This window comes from Ambystoma mexicanum, chromosome 2p (assembly GCF_040938575.1).
Source record: "Ambystoma mexicanum isolate Mex_15411 chromosome 2p, UKY_AmexF1_1, whole genome shotgun sequence".
In the NCBI taxonomy this organism is placed as follows: Eukaryota; Metazoa; Chordata; class Amphibia; order Caudata; family Ambystomatidae; genus Ambystoma; species Ambystoma mexicanum.
In genome coordinates, this window is record NC_090923.1 from 64,615,097 (window position 1) to 64,637,091 (window position 21,995).

Consider the following 21,995-nt stretch of genomic DNA (forward strand, 5'->3'; position numbering starts at 1 on the left):
GATTTTGGCAAAAATGAATTGAGATTTGTTAGCGAAGGATGTAGAGTTGTGTAGGGTGGGGGGGATGTACATTTGCGAACAACAAGGGATTTGGGTGGGGCGTCCATGTAAGGAAAATCAGGAAGGGGTTCAGTATCGGAGCCTTAACCTGCTAAAACGCCGGCCGAGACAATGAGGGTAGAGACAGCCCCTGCATATGGCTGTTGCAGGTCAGCTGCTTCAGCACACAGATTTTCCAAGTCCACAGTTCTCCAATGTATCCCAAATTCCCAGCCGTGGCCGCCCGGCCCTTAAGCCAGTGTGGGCATGCCACAGAAAGAGACTCCGATATCTCTCTGCAGTCAGCAGCCTCTACGTAGATGTACGCAACTGCCTGCCCTAAGTCGAGTGGCAATGCACCTTGCCCAATAGCTTACTTACTGTGGGATCCAACTGGCTGTTTGCTTTTTGTGGAGAGATGCTTTTCGGTGTCTCTTTCTGTGGCATGCCCACACTGGCTTAAGGGCCGGGCGGTTGGATGTCTGACAGTTCGCAGTTTTAGATATTTTGGGCGGGATTCCCACAAAGCAGATCAAAAGAGAATGAGCTTGTTTCATTTGTGCTGCTTTCTGGGATGCTCTGGCCACCTTATTCATCAAGGTGATCCGAGCACTTCAGGAGACGGTGGACTAGTGCAAGGGGCGCTGTCCAGGCCACTTCACTCCTGAAAGTATGACAGGTATGAGGTGTATAGGCGCTATATAAATAAACTATCATACCATATCATATCATGACGAATTACAGGTATTGGCCTCTTCTTCACTAGGGGGACACTCCCCCTGTGAGGCTTGAGAGGTGAGCCCGCTCCATAAAACCCTCCCTAGGGGTTGAGGCAAGTGAGGCCTCACCGGGAGAGACTCCCCCTTTGGGGTCAAGGACTGCCGTTCCTGTGAGGAACTCGCTGAAGGAACTACCATAGATGCGTACATGGGACTGTCCTCCATGGAGAATGCTATGGAGGCTTCATGTTTGGCTTAAGGCAACGCAGAAAGAAATGCAGCTGAAGAAAATAAGGAAATTATCCCTCTAAATCGGAGGATTTAGACGGAGGAGAGGACAGCCTGATAAGCAGGCGATGCCCCCTAACCTCATCACGCCTTGTGGAGTCAAGGTACAGCGCGGAGCCCGCACATTTTGAAGAAGCAGAACAGCAGATTGTGAGACGCCGGAACCCCAGTGTACAGGACCACAAGGCAAGTGGTATGGACCAGAAGAGAAGGAGAAGGTACTGGGCAGTGGCGCGAGCATGCATGCAGGGTGGTGGCCAGGATGCTAAGACTACTGCAATGGGAAGTCTCTACGTGTTTTGAGCACCAGCGTATGCAGGCGGTAGATGTCCGACAGCGAGCCGAGAATGAGTGACGGAAGAAGGAAGACACTGAGACGCAGTGCCCAAGCAAGAGCTGAGCCCTGCAACCCTTCCCCATATCAGGAGATGTACAGGGGTAAAATGAAACAGCGAGAGGCCACCAGGGAATCATTATTTATGTGAAGCAACTCGTCCTAGTCTTAAGGACGAAACCATAACCAGAAAGTGGAATAGTTGGAACTGTGAAAATCAAAGGGAACACATAATAGATAAACCGGTAAAGAAACACTGGGAGAATACAAAAAGAGAAACTATTCCCATTACCGATATCAATATAGCACAGATAAGAAGGGAAGTGAACAACAAGTGGTAAGAGAGACATTTAAACAACCCAAGTGGGGAACTAAGAGAGACTGGGAATGGAAATCATGGGAAGAAGGACACAAACCGTATATGTGTGAAGTTGAACCATGTGTGAAGAAAAATCCTTAAACTTATAATGAGAAAGGAAAGATAAGATCCACAATTAAAGAGGATAGAAGGGTTCCATGTCATTTGATTGTGGGATGTTTTTTTCGCAGGGTTTTTTACCGCAGATTTTTTTTCCGCAAAAACTCATCGCATTTTTTTTCTTTCTGGGGGGTTAGCCCCCCAAACTCCCCAACCCCATTAATTGTTTTTATATTCTCATACACCCACACCCAATTTATATAATTTGTTTAACCCCCCCAAAAAATGCGATGAGTTTTTTTAAAAAAAAATCTGCAGTAAAAAACCCTGGGAAAAATCATCCCACGATGAAAGCACGTTGTACCGATAGAAGAACCCTAGATCCCAGAGAGAGTACAATTGACAAAAAAAGCTTAAAAAGAAATAGAGATAAAGATACTTTGCAAAACATAAACAGAAAGACTGAAGAACGTGAATATGACATCCAGAAAGGGAGAAGTGAGTGTAGGGAAAACTACTACCACGAGAGGACCATAGAAAGGTCAAGAACCAAAACTTGTTTTGAAGAACTACACGACCTAATAAGAAAACTATCAGAATGCACTATACTACGAAATATATAGTATAACAAGACACTTGCACAAAGAGAAGACGAAGGGAAGAAGTTAGGGTGAGATATTTGCTTAGCCTATATTTACTTTAGTTCTATTTAGTGGGAGGGTCAGAGTGGGTTAGCTTGGACGGAGGACATAGTTGCTTTGGACTTCCTGATATCAGACGAGCATCTTTTGTTTCTTTAGACAGGTGGGTGTTCACTTTAGTCATAGGGAGAGATGGGCCTTATTCTTTTAGTTTAATAAAGATAGTACAGAAACATGTCCTCGGAGTGTCAGACTCCTTCTTTCAAACCACCACATAGGTTCCAAGCAACCACGTGGTTGCTGGGAGCGCTTGTGAAAGAGACAGGATGCTAAAGGGCCCATCTTGGTTAAATGACAGGAAAACATGTTCATCTCTGTTTGGGGGATACAGATGCTAGTGTGACAGCCACGATTTAACCAGCCATGATTTGAACCTCCGCCTGCACCGCTTTGAATAGGCGCAGGGTGGTCACTGATGTTTGTGGGCATTTGAAAGCGCATCTACTTTGTGAATTCCGAATGCACTGTAAAAGGCCCAGAAACGCCCATTTGTTTGCGCAAATGCGCTCATACAGATGCCCTTTGTGCATTGGGCTGCTACTTTTGCACCAGAAAATGTTTTGAGACACTGGTACTTGGTGTTGGTCGGTTGGCCACTAGAGGGCAATCAAGCATTATTAGTACAATGTCAGAGATGCAACACTGTGTGGTGGAAAGTGGGCTACAGAGAGCAAGTTTCTCTAATCATTCAGCAGAATCAGGTACTGCTGCAGCACGTTTTTCCGCCCTTTTCCTGAACCCTCACCACCATAGGCATCCATAGAGGTGTGGGGGGTGGGGGGACAAAAGGGGGCCATTGCCCCTCCTCACCTAATGGGGGCCTGCCACCCTCTGGCAAAGAACTCTTTCTAGGAGCCTAAAAAGGTGCTCCTTCACGCGTTTGCTGGTCTTATTTGCTTAACCTGAGTATTTTCTTCTAGACTGAAAGGGACACCGAGGGAATCAATGGGCCATGAATATCACTGGGGCAAAGCCATCACTGTTAAAAGCAGGCCACCTACATGCTGGACACACTATTGCTTTCCAAATGTGTATTTTACACTTGTCTAGAAAAAAACTAAAAAATGTTTCCAAACTGAAACATGCTCTTAAACTTGTTGATTTATCACAGGATATATTTCTAAAGCTGTTATATGCTTGTCAACCTGCTTAATCACAAATACATGCTTCTATTATGCTGGCAGCAGTTATTAGGACACTAAACTCTTGGCTCATTGGTGCCAACTTTTGATTTTCACTATAGGGGCAGAAATTCCCCCAACCTCACCCTGAATATAAGCAAACTACCACCCCAACCCATCCCCCTTGTCGAACACATTTTAAATCACTTGTTTTCTTTTGTTTTTTTTTAAGGAATTGCAAAAAGTCATAACATTTACAGCCAGTTTTAAATATATAACATTTAAGCAACAGTCACTCAGCCTGCTGAGCTACCCTGGTAGCCTTCTACTGTAGGACATGACTATGGATCCCTTAATGTGTTTGAAATTGCTGCATTAACACCAGTGCAGTTCATGTACATGACTTCAATGTCAACAGTATTTAATCTCCAGCTACACTGACCCTGTGCAAGGATTAATTGACGGTGTACCAATGGCTGCTTCTCCATAACGGATGAGGGGCACCGGCCCACTGGCAACCTCACTAATTATGGAGTAGCCAGCTCAGTGTAAACACTAGGCACTCCCTCAGCTGCTTGTTGCAGCTGAGGGAGCACTCCTCATCAGTTTCCGTTTGACAGTTCTATTCCCCAGCCTTGCATATCCAATAAGCCATGCAAAGCCGCGGGCAGTAAGCTTCCCCAACATTGCAGGGCCCATTGGGGATGATAGTGGAGGAAAAGCATGTTTGGATGTGTGATGGGAAGTGTTATTGTGCCTCCTCGCACACACAAACAGAGCGGGCCACTTCGTCATCATCCCTCCGGCGCTTCCACGCATGTGCACGAGCCATGAAGTGCTCTTTGCTTCCTGCTTCTTGTTCATGCTACGTGGAAGCTGGAGCAATGGGGGTGGGGGGAATCAGAACCGGGGAAGAGGGTATGTTAATTTAAATATGTGTATGTATGTGGTGGATTTATGTGTGTATGCTTGTGTTCTGTGTAATGAGTGAGGGATGAAGAGTGTGTGTGTGAATGAGCGACAGCATGCTACGTGTGAAGGTTATGTGAATGTGTGTGCGTGTGTGTTTGTACTGGGACGTGGAGCTTATTTTGGCAGGAGGGGGAGGTTGTGCATCAGCCCAAATCAACTCCCCGTGCGAGGCGCTAGAGATGACCAGGGGGGCACGCATTGTATTTTATTTCACTGGCCATCTATGATAGATGCCTAGTAAAAAATACCATACCTACTCTCGGGCCCCCCAGCACCTTGCATGCACACATAATCTCATGGTGTGTATGTGAGGCACTGGGGGACCCAGAGGGCAGGCATGGCATTTGTTACTGGGCATCTATGATAAAGCATGCATGTTAAGTGCTATTATGTAGCTAAACTGGCATTTGAATGCACCAACTCTAGTCATTTCTTTCTGTGGCATGATATTTTGTATTGGGCATCTTTGCTAAAGTAAGCATGAGAAGGTTTTTTTTATTTTTTTTTGTTTATTTATTGAACATTTGTATGGTGCCTATACAGCAAAAAGTGTTTCTGGGCGCCACAAGACAAGAGGGTGTGGGGGGCGGGAAAGACATGTGAGCAAAAAACAATAACGGTCCTACAAGGCCTTGTGACATTCGAATCATCGAATCATGCAAGTGCAGTATCAAGGAGTGAAGGGGGAGGGAGCAGAACAGGATGAAGGGATGGGATAGGGAAGGGTGAGGTGAGAGAAGTGCAAGAGGGAGGGGGCCCTTTGGGCTGGGCAAGTGCTGATTGGAGCCGAGGAGGGCAAGTGCATGGGGAAAGAGGGGTGTGGGGTCAGCTACTGCGAGGTAGGAGGTGCACCAGCCTCAATAGGCTAGTCAGGAAAGGGTGAGTGAGGGCAAGTGCTGGTAAGAATGGGTGCGAGGGAAGACTGGTTGAAGGAGGGCCTGAACCCAGTAAGAATCATAAGGGAACTGGCAACCAGTTGCAGCTGCAGGTGGTGACTAGCAGGGGAATAGGAGGGGAGAGGGAAGGAAAAGGAGAAATGGAAGGTCTTGAGAAGCTTTTGGAATTTAAGGAGATCCGGCTCAAGTCGGAGAGGGGCAGGGAGGCCATTCAAAAGGGATGCACCTTCCAAAGTTAGAGATCTACCCCCCACTCTGTACTTGGAGAAACGTCGGATCTGCAGAGAATTAGAGCTAATGGACTGAAAGACTCTAGCAGGGAGGTATTTAGGGAGAGAGAGTTGGATGTAGCAGGGTCCCTGGCCCCAGAAAGCATTGTGGATGAGGCAGTGGGTCTTGTATTTAATGCTTTCAACCACCTGGAGCCAGTGGAGAGATTTTAGGCTGGAGAGATGCGGTCCCGGCCTTGAGGACAAGGATGCATCTTGCAGTCCTATTCTGGATTAGTTGAAGAGGGCGGAGGGAGGAAAGAGGCAGATTAAGGAGAGGTTGTTGCAGTAGTCCAGCTTGGAGAGGACCAGAGCCCTGGAGACATTGAGTGTCTGGGGGAAGGTGAGGAAAGGGAGAATGCCTCCGAGGAGGTAAAGCTGAAAGTGGGCCTTTTTGACAAAGCCAGCGATATGAGGTGAGAAGGAGAGAGAGGAGTCAAAGATGACACCCAGGTTTTTAGACTCACAAGATGGTGAGGGGAGGGGCCCAAGGAGGACGGCTAGAGTGTAGTAGGGAAGGAGGGGTGGGAGCGCCAATGAGAAGGAGCTCAGTCTCACTGGTGTTAAGGCAGAGATCATTAGTAGCACACCACGCCTGAATAGCAGTCAGACAGTCAGATATGAGAGAGGAATGAGAGAGGGTGGAGAGGAAATAGGAGAGGGTAGCTTGAAGGACAGCTGTGTGTTGTCAGCGTAACACTGGAAAAGAGGAGAGAAGGTGGACAAGAGGAGCAAGTTAAATGTTGAAAAGCCAAAGTGAGAGGATAGAGCCCTGGGGGACACCACAAGATGAGAGTGAGGTAGAGGAGAGAAAAGAACCCAGTTTGGTTTGTGAGGGACGAGTTGAGAGGAAATAGGTCAACCAATTCTGTGCCTGGTCCGTGATGCCCAAGGTATCGCAGAGCCGATTTACGAGGATGCAATGATTGACTGTGTCAAAGGCAGAGGACAGAACAAGGAGGATGAGGGTGGAAGGAGAGTTGGAATCGAGGTTTGAGAGCAAGTTATCATAGATGTTCAGGTGAGCTTTATCCATGCCTCTGGCTGTGTGATGGATTAGTTGGGAGATAACAAACTTCTCCACACGTTTGCCCAAGAAGTAGGTAGTGAAGATGGGGTGGTAGTTAGCCAGGCAGGAAGGGTCCGCAGATGGCTTGAGCGGTGAGGGGAAGAGTTAGTAGCAAAGGTGTGGTTACAGAACTCAGCCGAGGGGGGAGCAAGAGAGACAATGTTGTCCTTGATAGTTCTAGAGGAGCAGGAAGGCCCCTCTTTGGAGGAGACATTCATAGAGCAGACTGTCTTGGTGACAACATCAGGGTTTAAGGGTGAAAAGGAAGAGACTAGGACGGAGCTAGAGGGGGGTCAAGGGAGGCCTGCATGCGGACTGAGGAGGGGGGGGGGGAGAGGAGAGTTATGGTTGTGAAATGGGAGGCCAACGCTGTGCAGAGGGCCTGGGAAGGAAGAGGAGAAGCAGTATGATTGGCAAGTACCTTACAGATTTTGAAATGTTCAGACATGTTTGTGGCCTCAGAAATGCAGGCTTGGATATGGGCCCATTTCTTGGAGCAGACAGATTGTCTTTGACTAGAGTGGCATTTTGATACAGCCAGTCTAGCCATTTGTTATTGTGGTATGCCATTTGTATTGATCACCTTTGATAAAGCAAGCATGATAAGTGCTATTGTGCAGCTAGACTTGTATTTTAGTGCAGCTAGTCTAGCCATTTCTTACTGTGGCATGATATTTTGTATTGTGCATTTTTAATAAAGCAAGCATGATAAGTGTTTTTATGTGGCTAGGCTGGCATTATGGGTCAGCCAGTCGAGCCATTTCTTACTGTCACATGACATTTTTTGTTGTATTTCTTTGATAAAGCAAACATGATATGTTTTATTAAATAGATAGAATGGCATTTTAATGCAGCTAGTTTGGACATATTTTCATAGTGTTAGGGAATTTTTAATGGTAAAGCCAACTGAAGTATGTTCTTATGTGGGGTTACTGGCATATTTTGGCAGAACAAGCATGGACATGATTTCTTATAGAATCATTACTGGCATTATGCGTAAATCAAATCTGAATATGTGCTTAAATGGGAATACAAGCCTATATTGGTGCAGCCAGTATGGAAATGTTTTTATACTGGCATATATTGTGGGCAGAAGCAACCTGAAAATGTGTTGGCGAAATGCTCCTCTGCACTGTTGGTGACTTGCATCTATTGGATTTGTTCATGCGTTACTGTACAAAACTAAATGCAAACATTTTGACATTTTACCCAATCTTTGCACCATTTTAAGCCATTATTTTAAAACAAATATCTGGTTGGAAGTCCCCCAACACCTCTTAATTGGTTTGGGCTCCCTCGCGACACTCAGTCACACTTTTTGGGGAAAATATTTACGCCCCTCCAATTAAAATATTCACCAACTGCCACTGGGGTGTACAGCTAGAAACTGAAAACTGAACAATTCTGTGGGGGCAAAGTGAGATTTCTGCAACCATTGCTGAAGAACCAAGGGAGCATGTGCCTCCTTCCCCCCCATTAATTGCTGCCTTTATATGATGTTTATTTGTTTGTTTATTTTATTTGAGGCGCGCGCCAGACCCGGAGGTAACCGGGCGCATGTTCAAGAAAACTTTAAGTTTACAGGTTACAGTTACATACAGTTACACATTCCAAATAATTACATGGTTCATTGGCAGCAAAAAGATGACAATATAGAAGGTTATATACACAGGTATTTGTACACAGAGGTGTATACATAGTATACATTGAGAGTTAAAGGGTCATGTCGGTGTACGTTCAGTTGCAGGTTAGCAGGTGGGTTAGGCGTGAGTAGTCCTAGTGTCGGTCAGTTATAGGTCATTTTCTTTCAGCCATTTAATGCAGTTGAGTCTGAAGTGTGGATAGAATTGGTCAGACCTTAAGGAAGGTGGGAGGGAGTTCCACAGCTGAGCCGCTTTGACAGGGAAGCTGTTGCCTCCGGCTGTGCTCAATTTAAATGGGGGTACAACTAGCTGGTTGGTGTAAGCTTCTCGGGTGGGTCTATTAGAAGTTCGTCTTTTGAATCTTTCTGTTAGGTTTTTGGGGGCTAAGTCATTGATACTTTTGAATGTTAGTGATACTGTTTTAAGTTTCATTTTGTCCGCTGTAGAGAGCCAGTTAGATTGTCTTCTGATGTCTGATATGTGCTCTCTTCTTGGGATCCTAGTGCGGCTCTGAGGGCATTGTTCTGCAAGGTTTGGATTTTTTGCAGTGTGTGTTTATTGGACCCTATGTTTCATGTGTTAAACAGACTGTCCTTGACTAGCATTTGAAACTGAGGTATGAGGATCTCTCTTACTATTTTTGACTAGCTGTTATTTAAAGCTTAACCGGAAGTGATATCTCTTCTGCTAAATACCGCCTCAAACTACACATTGTTTGAAGCTGTGCTGGGAGTGATGTCTGCTTGAAGTAAAAGAATGCAGTCTCTTGTAGGCTGCAAGGGCATTTTTGCAACTGTTGAACATGAGTTAACTTATTAGGATGTATATTAACATCCGTTGCATTAAACCTACTCTGAGCATGCGTAATGACACGTTTTTTTAACCAGATTGGTAAAATATAGGTATACTTAAACCAGTTTGGCCTGTTCACCCTAATTTGGCGGGCCACCACCCCACCATGTTTTATTGTTGCCCTATGATTTGCTCCCCCCTAATACTGATTTCTAGGGACGCCACTGCTCACTACGCAGATTGCATGCCTCGTGGCCCAGTGCAGGCCATCCGCAGCGCCGTGACTTCCCCAACTGTACTTGCCAACATCATGTCTCGAGTACTATGATTAAAAGTTTGTTGATGTATGTGTAAGTACTAGATGGGGCAGTTCAGACAAACTTGATTCTGGACAATTTTTTATTGTGCAGTAAGTCACATAAAAGGACTTTTTACACAATTTTCATCAGATAATTAACTCGTAAATCTTTGATTTTAGAATTTCCATGGGTTTCCCCAGATTTTGCTTGATTTGACCAAGCGTATATATAAAAAGAGAGATGAGCCGAAACACGGTTCAAGTGCCGTGAAACCTCTGGGTTGGGGCGCTATAAAAATAAAATAAATAAATAAACGTGATTGCCTCGGGCTGGTTAGGGAAGGGGTTTGTGGGATAATTAGCTTGGAGTCGGAAAATATAGTGCCTAAGTATAGTTGGGTCGCAGTCTGTTTGAGGGGATAGGGGAGACAAGATTTGCAAGTGCTAGTGTGAATTGTGGGTGCAGGGGCAATGCGACTTGTGCTCATTTTCTTGGCATAGAATGAGGCCACAAGACTGAGAACCCCATGTGCATTTACTGAAGGAAGTGTGCATTGAATCAGCATGTCTGAATCTACTGAGGTCTTTGAGGCCGTGTGCGGCTTCTGGTACACGGAGGACAGCACCCGCACTATGACTTACACAGGGCAGGTGGGTGGCCATCAAGCAGTGATTGCATAGCTGGGGCAATTGAGGCTGAACTTGGCATACGACGTTGGCGTCCTGGCAGATCCTGCGTATGTGGCATATACATCAACAGAACACTGCTTAGAAATAACTTTGGCATCCCCTTAAAAGCACAGAGCAAGCTCAAAGAGATCCAGGTGGCAGAGTGTTTTTGGTGGGGAGGAGCAGGGCGTGGGTGGAAATGGGCATAGGGTAGCATGGCCATGAGCAGTAAATGCGTGGGTAAAAAGCCATCTGACACCCACAGGCGTTGTGCCCCCCTAACATCCAATCTCTCTCTTATATACACTTCCCAAGCCAATATTTTCAGTTTATAGGGAACGTTACAGTGCAACCTAATAGCTACAACTAAAGCACACGAAAGGCAAAATAAGCCCTGGTCCAATGAGGAGCTCCTGCCACCTTATTGTGGCATGCATTGGTCAAGTAGTTAGTCATGCCCGAAAACGTCCTTTTACCCATTCCGCCATTGTCTCGTGCTCCTGGACACATTCCCTCTCTTCGTCCATGACCTGGAGATGATCCCGGATCTATCATTCAAAGAGTGATTTTGTGGAGCACATTCTCATTGGTCAAGAATTTTGTTCGAATTGCATTCACTGATATTTTTTTCCTGATGGTTTTTTAAAGCAGGTTTGGACAACCACACTACCCTTTAATTCTGATTTTCTTAGGGGCATATGCCACATATCCCAATCAGCATTGTACATTTATCCTAACAATCCCCCAAGCTAAACTCAGACTTTCCAATAGAGCTGTCCCTTACCCCAACACTTACTGCATCCCTAACCCGTGTCTTAGCGCATGCCCTGATTCTAAGTAGAGGTGTTGCTAGGGGGTGGCTGGTGGACCTATAACCCAGGGTCTTTTAGTTGTAGCCCCGGAAAGAAGCTCAGGGCCTACCACCAAAAGACTACCTAGCCCCGAGTCCCGACATTAGCATAGCCCTGTATCTTTTCCAGACCTAGCAACACACCCGATTCTAGGCACTGACTGCTAAATCTATCCCTAAACCTGCACCCACACTATTCGACTGTTTGATTGCAGCACCTGTTTTTTGTGTATTGCGTTATGCCAGATTCCTTCTGCTTCGAAACCATGCAATGATGGATGTTATTGCCAAATTTAATGGTACTCAATGTATCGACCTCCGAAGAATGAAAAGCTGTGTGATTTTAACTTGCCTAGTGCAAGCTGGCCCCCATCGAAGCTGAGTGCTACACTAGAAACACAACTCCCAACATACTTTAGTCTATCTCATTGCTTTCCCCGTCATCTTCACCAGGGCCATGATCCACCTCCTCAATGCTTCAGGGTTCTCGTCAGGGAATCTCAGTCTATTAACCATGAGGCTTCCAGGAGTGGCTACTGCTCTTTATCGGCGGGACCTATTTTTACAATCTCTCCCTTGCTCATCGGCACCCCATTCATTTTGTATGTGCTCTGAAACGATTCCTCACTGTTACGTTATGTTATGTTAGGGAAACTTGTAACGCGCGGTATCACCCGGGGGTATCCTGGCACTGAAAGGAAGAGGGAGGAGATAAAGGCCTGCAAGAGAGGGCTAAACAGCCTCAGAAGATCCTCAGGGCAAGAAAGAGGAACGTTTTAAGCAGTTTCTGCAATTTAATGAAAGCCTGTTTTTTTATTGTTGTTTTATTGTGATGTAGTTTGCATACAAAATGAAGCAAGAATAAAAACATTTACAAACAAACATTTTCCTAATTAAAAACAAGAATTTCCAGTAGATAACAACATTGCTAAAACCAACTAAGTTTATAAATCCAATTAATTTTTTTGAAAAAAAACCAAAGTCTTTTTCCAAATCTGGCCCTGTAGAGCATTTAAGTAGGGACCTAGATCTACCAAGGTCACGTCAAGACCATAAAGCAAGTCTGATTAGATCTTGGTTGTGTACAATCTTAATATTGGTAAAATAGTGAATTTACGTAGTTGACGATAGAGTCGTTTCAATTGGGATACAAAGGGTCACGCCTTATCCTTCAAGAGGGTCTTCAACGTACCTAGAGAACAACTGTTGGTAAGATTGTAGGCAAGGTATCTCAAAGAAAACACTCTGTCCAATCTATGATCGCCAAGAACCTAGTACATAGTTTTAGGTTTTCGCTTAGTAGAAAAAATAAATAAAATGTGATTTTTGGCCAGTAAATTGTTACATAAGTGTAGTTAAAAAAAACAAGTCAAGCTTCATTTGTAAACTCAAAGCTGTCTTTTCAAAAAGAACAAGGTAATTTGCAAAGGCGATCTAGGGCAATTTTAAATGACCACCCCCGTGGCAGCTCTAGAAATATTGATTGAAGCATGTAGATGGTTCCAGCTCGACTTCTGTTTACTGAGGCTTGTAAATGCACCATCATTAAGTGCAGTCCACATTTTGGGTATGAACCCCACCTGATAAGGTGTAATGATGCTGAACCGATTAAGAGAGACATCAAGATGCTTGAGCAATAAAGATGAAAAGTAAAGCTATTGGCCTGTAGTTGCCTGATTTACTAGAAACACCTTTTTTGAATACATGTATAATAGTAGATTCAGTCCAGGTCCAGGGTAATTTATGGGTCTCAAAGACTAAAGCAAAAAGTGTTTTAAAAAAGGAGATCATATATTGGGAATACCTTTTATGACCATCGGGGCCTGCGAGACCTTTGTTCTCGTTATGGCCCAAGAAATGTCTTCCTCAGTCCACATACAAGGAACAGGAATGGCTGGACCTTTGGTCACACGGTTGTACCCAGAGAAACCTTCAGGCATATCATACGTCACTTGATAAAAATCTACCCAAGCCTGTTCAGTAATTGGACAGTCCATACAAGGGCTGACCACACCCCTTTTCCTGTTAATGGTGGGCCAAAACTGACCTACATTATTACGCATTAGTTGTTTTAGAACAGTTTGGTGATTGTTTATGTACATTTCTATTTTAAGAGTGTTAACATAATTTTTGTGGGCCTGTAGTATGGACTTTTAAGCTGTCAAACAATTCAAATAGCAAAGCCCTTGTTCTGACAAGGCCTTACGTCTAGAATGTTTGGACCTTTTCGATAAAGGCTGAATGTTAGGTTTGAAACAGGCCCGTTCGATGTTAGAAACCATCTTAATGGCTGCTTCCAACCATGACCAATCTTGTGCCCCATGGGTATGCTTTAAATGTTGATCATTTCCTAGATGAGAGGACAGGTCAGAGATCTTTTTCATGTCTAACTCAGCCATTCCTGTTTTGTAGGATGGAGCAGCCAAAAATACTAAGGGCCTCATCACGAATTGGCCGGTAGCCCGGCTGTGACACCGCCCGACTGTAATAGCCTTAGCACCCACCAGTCTGGCAGTATTACCGCTGGATCACAGGTTGGATGTTAATGGGATTCTCTTTGTTCACGTAATAAGACTCAAGCAGTTTATTACCACCACTGCAACCAGGATGAATGTTATCCATATAAGGGTGACCAGCCCGTGCTTCCCCGGCCACTCAGCTAAAACTGATCTCTAACCTCGTGCTCAGACAACTAGACTACGGCTGGTGCCTAATCTTTGCCCTCTACTCCTTCACCCCCGCTGATCCACGTGCCTGGCAAATGGTTATTAAAGAGCTTGCACCATTCACCTGCATCATCTTCCTTACCCTCTGCAAACTTCCTAGTCTGCTTTAAGATTGCAACTCTCCTACCCTTTCCTTGACTAACCCCAATAGCCCTGCCGACTGCCAGCATTTATCTCTCCTCCCCACTATTCTAAAATCCTCAAAAGACTTGTCCAACTACCTCCAAGACAAACTCCAATCAAGATTTTGCAGTCGTCCCTCTACACAATCAACCCATACCCACATCTCTAAGCTTCTCTCTTCTGAAAATTGTCGTCCATCCTAATCTTTTATAATTATTTGGACACCTTCGGAACTGTGTACCACTCCTCCCTACTTCAACCTCTTGCTGTCCCTGGGACCCAAGACACAGTGCTAGTCTGGTTGTTATCCTTCCTCTCGCATGAATCCTTCACTCTCTCTCTAATTCAACCTACCAACTGGTTGGAGTTCCCAGGGCTTTGTCTTTGTCCCCCTACTATTTACACCTCCACTCCTCTCTTAGACAACTTATCTCCTCCTTTGGTTTCCTCTATTTCCTCTTTGAGATCTACGTCTCCTTGCCTGACCTCTCTGCATGTATATCTGTCTGTCTCTTGACAATCCGGCAAAAGGGATGCAAACAAGAACGGGTAAAATAGGACGTCCCATGAACAATGTGTTGACAGGAATTAACCCGGCGGAGGGAAGTCCATAGTGAATTGTTTGAAGAGACCTTAAGACTCGTGAGTGTAAGAGTCAAAGGTTCCATGAACAGGGAGACAAGAAAAAAACTGTTTTACAAAAGTTGATAAGAGTGAACCCTGCAGAGGTAAGGTAACAAAAGAGGCAAAGCCTAAAAGAAATGTTTAAAGATTTGTTCATCAGGAAGCATTGCAAGACCAGGAGTGGAAAGGAAGTGGATTGTCCCTGTTGACACTGGGATCCGAGCCCGAAAGAGGGAGAACCCGAAAGACAAGCCGTAGTGAACCCGAAGGAGGGAGGCTGACAATTGAAAAGGGTTCCGAACCCAAATGACGGAGATCCAGGGGTGGAAAATCATCCCCCAAGGTACAAGTAATAAGGAACTGTTTAATTGAGTTGTCGAATGAGACTGTGAGGGGTCTGCACGCAGAAGAGGGAGACCCAGGGGTGAAGTGCTCACCCAAAGCCATACATGGAACAGAACTTTGTGTTGGTTTGTTTGCTGAGAATATCAGGCCCTCGAAGGCAAGAGACTTTTTATTGCAAAGAGCGTTTAACCATCGAAGAACCTGATATCTGGAACAAACAGTTGGCTCGTGGTGGGGAAGCTCGAGTGGGTGCTGTGCTCAGCAGACCCACCTTGTCCCATGCTCCAAACGTGGCGAAGGGAGACCCCTGGCAAACACATTCTGACTTATTTTTTGTGAACACTTCTTTCTTTATTGAAAATCCTATCCCACACTCTTTCTAAAATTAGTTGTAAGGATTTGGCAATAATTATTTTTAAATGTTGGCCTTTTTACTTTGACAAGAAGCCATGAGGACTGCCTTATTTTTCGTTTGATGGTCGATGTTTGCTCCCATTTTAGATTTCGGTTTAGATTAGGCGTTTTCCCAACCTGCATATTGGTGAAATAAACACGCTTGAATCGTGATCATTTGTGTCTGTCTTTACTGTTGCCACCATGAGTTCCTTATATATGGTGTCAGGATTGGGATATGACTCAACTAATAAAAATTGAAACCCATGCTGATAATTGTGGTACCACCAATGGGGGAAAACCGTATTGTTGAACTTCTCGACTCTGACCGTGTATCCACACTCAAGGAGGTGTTCTCACAATTGCATATCCCGACTGGCCAACAAGATTTATTTTTTAAGATCCAAGTATTATACTCAACACCTTCCTCTCTCACACTACAGCATACCGCAGTGGGATCGAATAGTATTGAAGGTTCGATCCCATTTTTGTCTTTTGTTAGACCCAGCGCCCTAAGGCCCTCCCTGTGAACCGTTTTTTTCTTTTACATCATCCCCACCCGTAGCAGGGCCGTCAGGGTTGGAGGTTAGTTTATTGAAGTTTGTTCCTTTGGCAGATTCACATTAAAGATTTTGAAACTCTATCCGATGGGATTGAGGCATGCTTTTGCTTGGATTCTGAACCATCCACAGAAGGGACCCTTACACCCCCAGAAGAAATGGCAGATCTAGCCAAAGTCATTGCCCAGTTAGCGCCCAATCAGATGGAAGCAGAGTTGAGGCTCCAAGAAAATGTGGCTAAACTGACTGATTTCCAAGCAAGACCCCAACTACCACAGGGGGTGCTTCCACTGTATCTGGATGGGGAAGACTTAGGAAATTTGTTCCTAAACTTTGAACGTCAAGCAGTGCAACTGGGGTGGAAAAGAACCTTAAAAGATGTTGTTTGGGCACTCTGTTGAAAGATTAACTACAAACCTCATATCAACTACTGAATCCGGTTCAAGGGGCCACCTTTCTATCCATCAGAGAGGGGCTGTAGAAAAGAGTGGGGCAAACCTGCAATTTTTTATCAACAGAAATTATGGTCTATAAAATGAAATGCAGGAGAACAGGTTAAAAATACAGTAGCCATACGGATCAATGATAGATCTCTAGAAAAGTTCACAAAAATGATCACCCTGGCACAGTTTATAAACTCCTTTGCCCCTTTTCTACAAAAGCTGTGGTACAGTTAATTCAGCCTACCCTGGCTAAGACCATCAAAACTGTGCAAAACCACTCAGACGCAGCTAAACACTTCCATTGGGCCCAACGTTGGAAGGAACGGAAGGATCATAGACCGATCCATCGCCCTCCACCTCATGGAATAGAGAGACCCGGGGATCATACCACAATGAAGAAGGGCAGCCACGAGAAAGAGTAGATGTTAAGAGGATTGACCCCAAAGCCAAAGAGGAAAGTAAAAAGGAGGAAGTAAAGGGGAGTAGACCATCTCCTCCTATTGGTTTTTCCTGTAGAGAAACAGGACATGTGACTCGATATTGCCCAAATAACTTAAGGGATGAACCTATGGAAATAGGCTGCCGAAAGGGAGAGGAATGGGATGAACCCGAGCAGGAATTGGACCCCTTTAGTATCTGTTTGTGCCAGACCTCTACAGAGTTTATATATGAGAAGGCTTTGATAAACGGAAGATCAGTAAAGGCCTTGATCGACTCGGGTAGTAAGCAAACAGCTATCCGAGCCGATTTAGTGTCAGCCAAGGACCTAGAAAAGGCCGCCCTAGTTAGAATCACCTGTGTACATGGAGATATACCCCAAAATACCTGTACATATTAACATCTGGGGTGAAATATTATCAACAATAATTCCTGGGATCCCGAAGAAGTTATGCTGGGTTGAGACATCCCTACCTTCTCAAATCTCTTACAGGAAATCCCACCCCCATTCAGAGATTTTATACCCAAAAATAGCTGGCAAGCAGAATATTACTCCCAGGGTTCTCCAGCATGGAACTGGGAGAGTGCAGAATTTGTGAAACCGACAACAACCCTTAAAACCCAGTTGATAGGCTTCTGTAGAAAGACCAATTAAACCTCAAGACCCCTACACAAACCAACTAACACCAACGAATGGGATATGCGAGAGTCTATGCATGTCTCTCATCCCTGTGCTCTGCGAGGTCTGAACAAATGGAAACCTAGACAAAGAACAGATATATCCACCCCGCACAGGGGAAGGGCATGTGAGAAACCTGAAGGTGTCTCCCTATCTAGTCCCTGGGGATCTGTCATGCAGGTGGCCAAGACACGGCCCTCGCGTTTGGATTCAGTTCCTGGGGGTGGACCAGTGAGGGAGGATCACCTGGATGGGGGCTCCTTGGGGAGTGGGAGTGGGACACAATGGGTGAGACACAGTATCCCTCTTCTTAGAACACCTCTTCCCCATCCTACCAATTAGGATATTCCAAACCACTGCCCCCACCCCTTTTTCACACGAACAGTTTCGCACCACACAAAAGACAACAGACTAACACCAGAGCCATTTACCTGACATGTCCCAATGCAAGGGTCAGGCAAAGTCGGGCAATTGACCAGAATCACACAAACCCATAAGCCCTTTCTGTTCCCCACAGGGATAAAAGGTGGAGCACAACAGCACACTACGAGCAAGGCAGATCACATGACGTGAGTGCTAACTCAGCACGGCAGTTCAAGAGGAGGAGAAAGACGGTGTGAGTCGAAAGGATACCAAGGGGAGAAGTGAGCTTGCCCTTATCAACGGAGACCTGTGAAGCCTCAAAAGAAGGAATCGTAAGACCACGAACAATAGCCAGTGTGTGTTGCAGCAGATGTCCACAGTACCCAGGTGCCTCCTTTGCTGACAGCCAAGCTGGATAGAGACGCATAGGCATGTTCCCAACCTGCATATGTTTAAATAAACACTCTTGAATCATGATCATTTGTGTCTGTCTCTAGTGTTCCCACCGTGAGTTCCTTACAGTTGGCAAAGCTCCAGTAAGTGACCCAAGAGATCAGGCATGTGGAGGGGTATGAGAGTGCATGAGACTCTGTGTGTCCAGCTGGACTGAATGTTGTCATAGGTCCTGTAAGTATTCTGATGGCAGAGGGATTAAGGTCTAATCTGGTAAATGGGGTAAAAACGGTATGTGCCCAGCTCAACCAAATTTGTCATAGGTCGTCACAGTGTGCTGGTGCGAGAGTGAGGGTAGCCATGCCTGAGGCAGATGTCCACTGAAGTGGTGTGTTTATACATATCTTGAAGCTTGGATGGAGCTTTGTTATTGATGCTACTGTTTGATCAGCTTGACCGTGTGAGTGAGTGCTCTAGGCACCCATCTAAGTCCAACACATTTTCCACCCCCAAAATACATCTAAGTGCAATCCATTTCCTGCCCCCAAAATACATCTAAATGAACACTAATCCTGCCCCCAAAACACATATAAGCCCAACACTTTTCCTGTCCCCCAAATAAATGTATGTGTGACCCAATGCCGCCCCATAAATGCTGGAAGAACTACCCAACATCTGTCCATCAAAATACACCTATCAGGCTATCTAAGGAGTTCAGCTTAATGTACACAATGTTTTGATTTGAAGGTAGCAAAGAAGTGGTAGGGTTGTAATTGATCACAGTAACGGCTGTGCTCATTGCCCGTACCACCTTACTTTAGATGTTGCTGTAGGGTGCTATGCCAAGAGTGTCCATGGGCGAAAGGCGAAAGGCCTGGAACCTCCCCCAAGGGATCTGCCCTTTGCCTTTGGCCCTTAGCCGGCTACCAACCAGTGAAGCCCCTCGAACGCATGCCAGTCTGCAATATCCATATAAAAACATGTACATAACGCTATTAAGTTCTAGTTCTGACATCACTACTGTTGGGCAGGAACCAGGGTCCTCCCGAACCTCTAAGCACATTAGAGTTAGGCAAGGCCTCTTTAAGGCGCTATAATGGACCAGGGTAGAGAGGGGCACTGGGAAGGCTCTCTCATGCAAACATAATCACATACACAGACAAGCACTTAAAAGCTTGGCTATTGCTGTAGATGAGTCCAACTCCCCCTCCTTCCCAGAAAGAATGTGGCTTGTGGGATTCAAAATAGACCGCAGGCTTAGTGTGCGATGTCCGTCACTATGGCCAGTGCGAAGTGACTCACTAAGTGTCCACTGTCCGTTAAGGGTCCATGCAGATTAAAAATAGGAATCACATGTCCTGTGCGTCAAAATGCAGAATGGGATAAATTAGAAGAGTAAAGTGTGGATGAGACTACAGGACCCAGACAGAACGTGAGCAGGATGAGTGAAATATGGATAGAGTTAATGAAAATTGTGTGTACATAAAAATGTTTAGCTTTTCCTTGGGCTAGGACTCACGGTTTGTAAAAGTCTGCAGAGCTGCAGTGTGTTTTTGCACAGCTAGCAAAATGTAGAACAGCATGACATGAAAAACCCGCTGACAGCGAAGGAAGAAGGCTTTGGAGGATCCCCATTATGGAAGAAGGACGGATTTGGCTGAAGTCATGATCCAGCGCCAGTGACATCACCATGGTAAGACAGGCCTATGAAAACCCCTGCCTGAAACCACTTTGGCAGGAAGGAACAGAAGAGGGACAAGAGAAGACCGTTCAGGCAGGAGAGTCCTTTGCTACCATCCTCATTTTGATTAAACTTGTTATCCTTACAAGATCGCCTTTTTGCCTTATTTCCCTAGAGGGGTGTATTTATTCTGGTGTGACTGTAATTAGGGACACCCTTACACTACTGTACTGTAAAAAGAAAAAGACAATCACTTCTCAGACGTAATAACTTAGTTGAGACGTCACTATGCCTGCCACTAGATACAGCCCAGAAGAGAATTCCAGCCACCACTTGAGGAGCACTTAATAAAAGTCATACCTAGTGTTTCACACACTTCTTTTTTTTACAATAGATTTGTATGTCACTTCATAGTTATTAATTGACAGGGAACAGTTTATGGTAGCATTTCTCGATGCTGAATTTAGAATGGATAAGCAAGACCCTAGCTGCTTGTTATCACTTACTTTAAAACGCAACATTTTCTTTAAATGCACTGCATGAAACTGCTTGGAGTGGGCAACAGTCTTCTCTTTGGTCATGGAACTACTCCCTTCGTGGCAATGCTCCAGAAGCAGGAGTCTCACTCAGCGGTGGCATGATTCAAAGTGAGATTTATTTATAAGAAAAGAAGACCTTACTATTCCTAACTCTAGAGGTATTGCCTGACTTAATAGACAATAATCTCAGGTCAGTCTAGCCAGAATGTCTGTTCAACTAATATATCTGTGGTCCGTCTAAACTCCTGACCTGGCCCTATCACCACTAACAGAACATCACTGACTACTATTCAGGAGGAGGACTCCCTTCTCCTTATTAGCTCAAGGTTTTGACCTTCCAACGCTAAAGACTTAGCATTCATACTGGGATGCCAGGAGAATGACTCCCTTCTCCTGACTCAGTTCCAACACGGATTTCCAAAGTTTTAATTTGTCTGTCACTCTAGGGTCTGATTTGCCACCCTTCTCCTGGTATAGTATACATTATAAATGCTAATAAAAACAGTTTAAAATAAATAAATAGTTCCTGGCTATAATCAATAAACACTTTCCATCAATAACTCCTGCCACAGTTTCCCCAATGGGTGTTGCACTCTCCTCCTTTGAACCCCGGGTAATGATCCAAAGATCCTCTCTTTGATTCCATGAAGATTTATCAATGAATCCCAAATTTAAACAGTGCCTCTCTTGATGAGATTGGTATGAGGGAGATTACTTTTGACAGTTTAAATGCACTGCCCATGTTTCGCCCTGTCTCTTCCAGCTCCCTGACCTAACCCTCCTCCCCACTGGGACAGCTCCCAAGCGAAAGAAGTGAATCCACCCCTGGTTTTGCTTGGAAGTCTGGGATTTGTAGTGCTCCTATGTTTCAAATGGGAAAGAAAAAAACTAAAAGTCCAAATGAAAAAAGAGAGGACTGGAGGGCTTTCTCACGCATGGCAACAGGATACATGAGAGCTCTCCACTCAGATCAACATCCTCCCTTGTGCTTTGAAGCAATGCTGTGGTACAATGGCACATTATGAAACTTTAATAAAATAAATCACGTATTATTATCATAAGCTTGCGGTAATCCATTTTACACATTTTACATGCGGCTTGTATCCGAGCATCCTGCGTGTTAGTCTTTCAATGGCACCATGCGTCTGCCTCTTTAAATCTCACCTGTACTCCTCCTTCTCCGCCACGGAGCCATAGAAAGGACGCTGCCAGTCCTGGTGATATCTGGGGGAGGCGGGAAACAAAGCAGTTCATTCATTTAGGACTTCAAACAGACTTGCAACGCATGCTGGGTAATTGATTATTGATCAAAATCTTTTTGACTCACTATTACCATCGTACATGCCCCCACGTCATTCGAGCAATGCCGTGCTGGCTTTATAATGTGAAAAGCAAGACCAAAAGCATGGTTACCAACATGACCCATTCCAATCTGTAGGTGCTTATCTAGTCTGGGGGTTTTCTTTGCATTCTGGGATTTGTAGTGCAAGTTTTATAATGGGAAAGGGAACTACAAGTCCCAGAATGCAAAAAAAACAGGAATGGAGAAACACCTACAGATTGGAATGGGTCATGTTGGCAACTACGATTGAACTGAGTTTGAGTGGCAT

At 45.0% G+C, this 21,995-nt stretch overlaps 1 protein-coding gene across 1 annotated transcript in view; it reads right to left on the bottom strand.

Moving 5' to 3' along the window:
* LOC138565827 (uncharacterized) overlaps positions 1-21,995 on the bottom strand; it is a 235,520-nt gene that overhangs the window by 48,267 nt on the left and 165,258 nt on the right. The window contains exon 5 of the mRNA XM_069643009.1: positions 21,550-21,609. Coding sequence (XP_069499110.1) covers positions 21,550-21,609 — 60 coding nt within the window. The remainder of the gene's footprint in view (positions 1-21,549; positions 21,610-21,995) is intronic.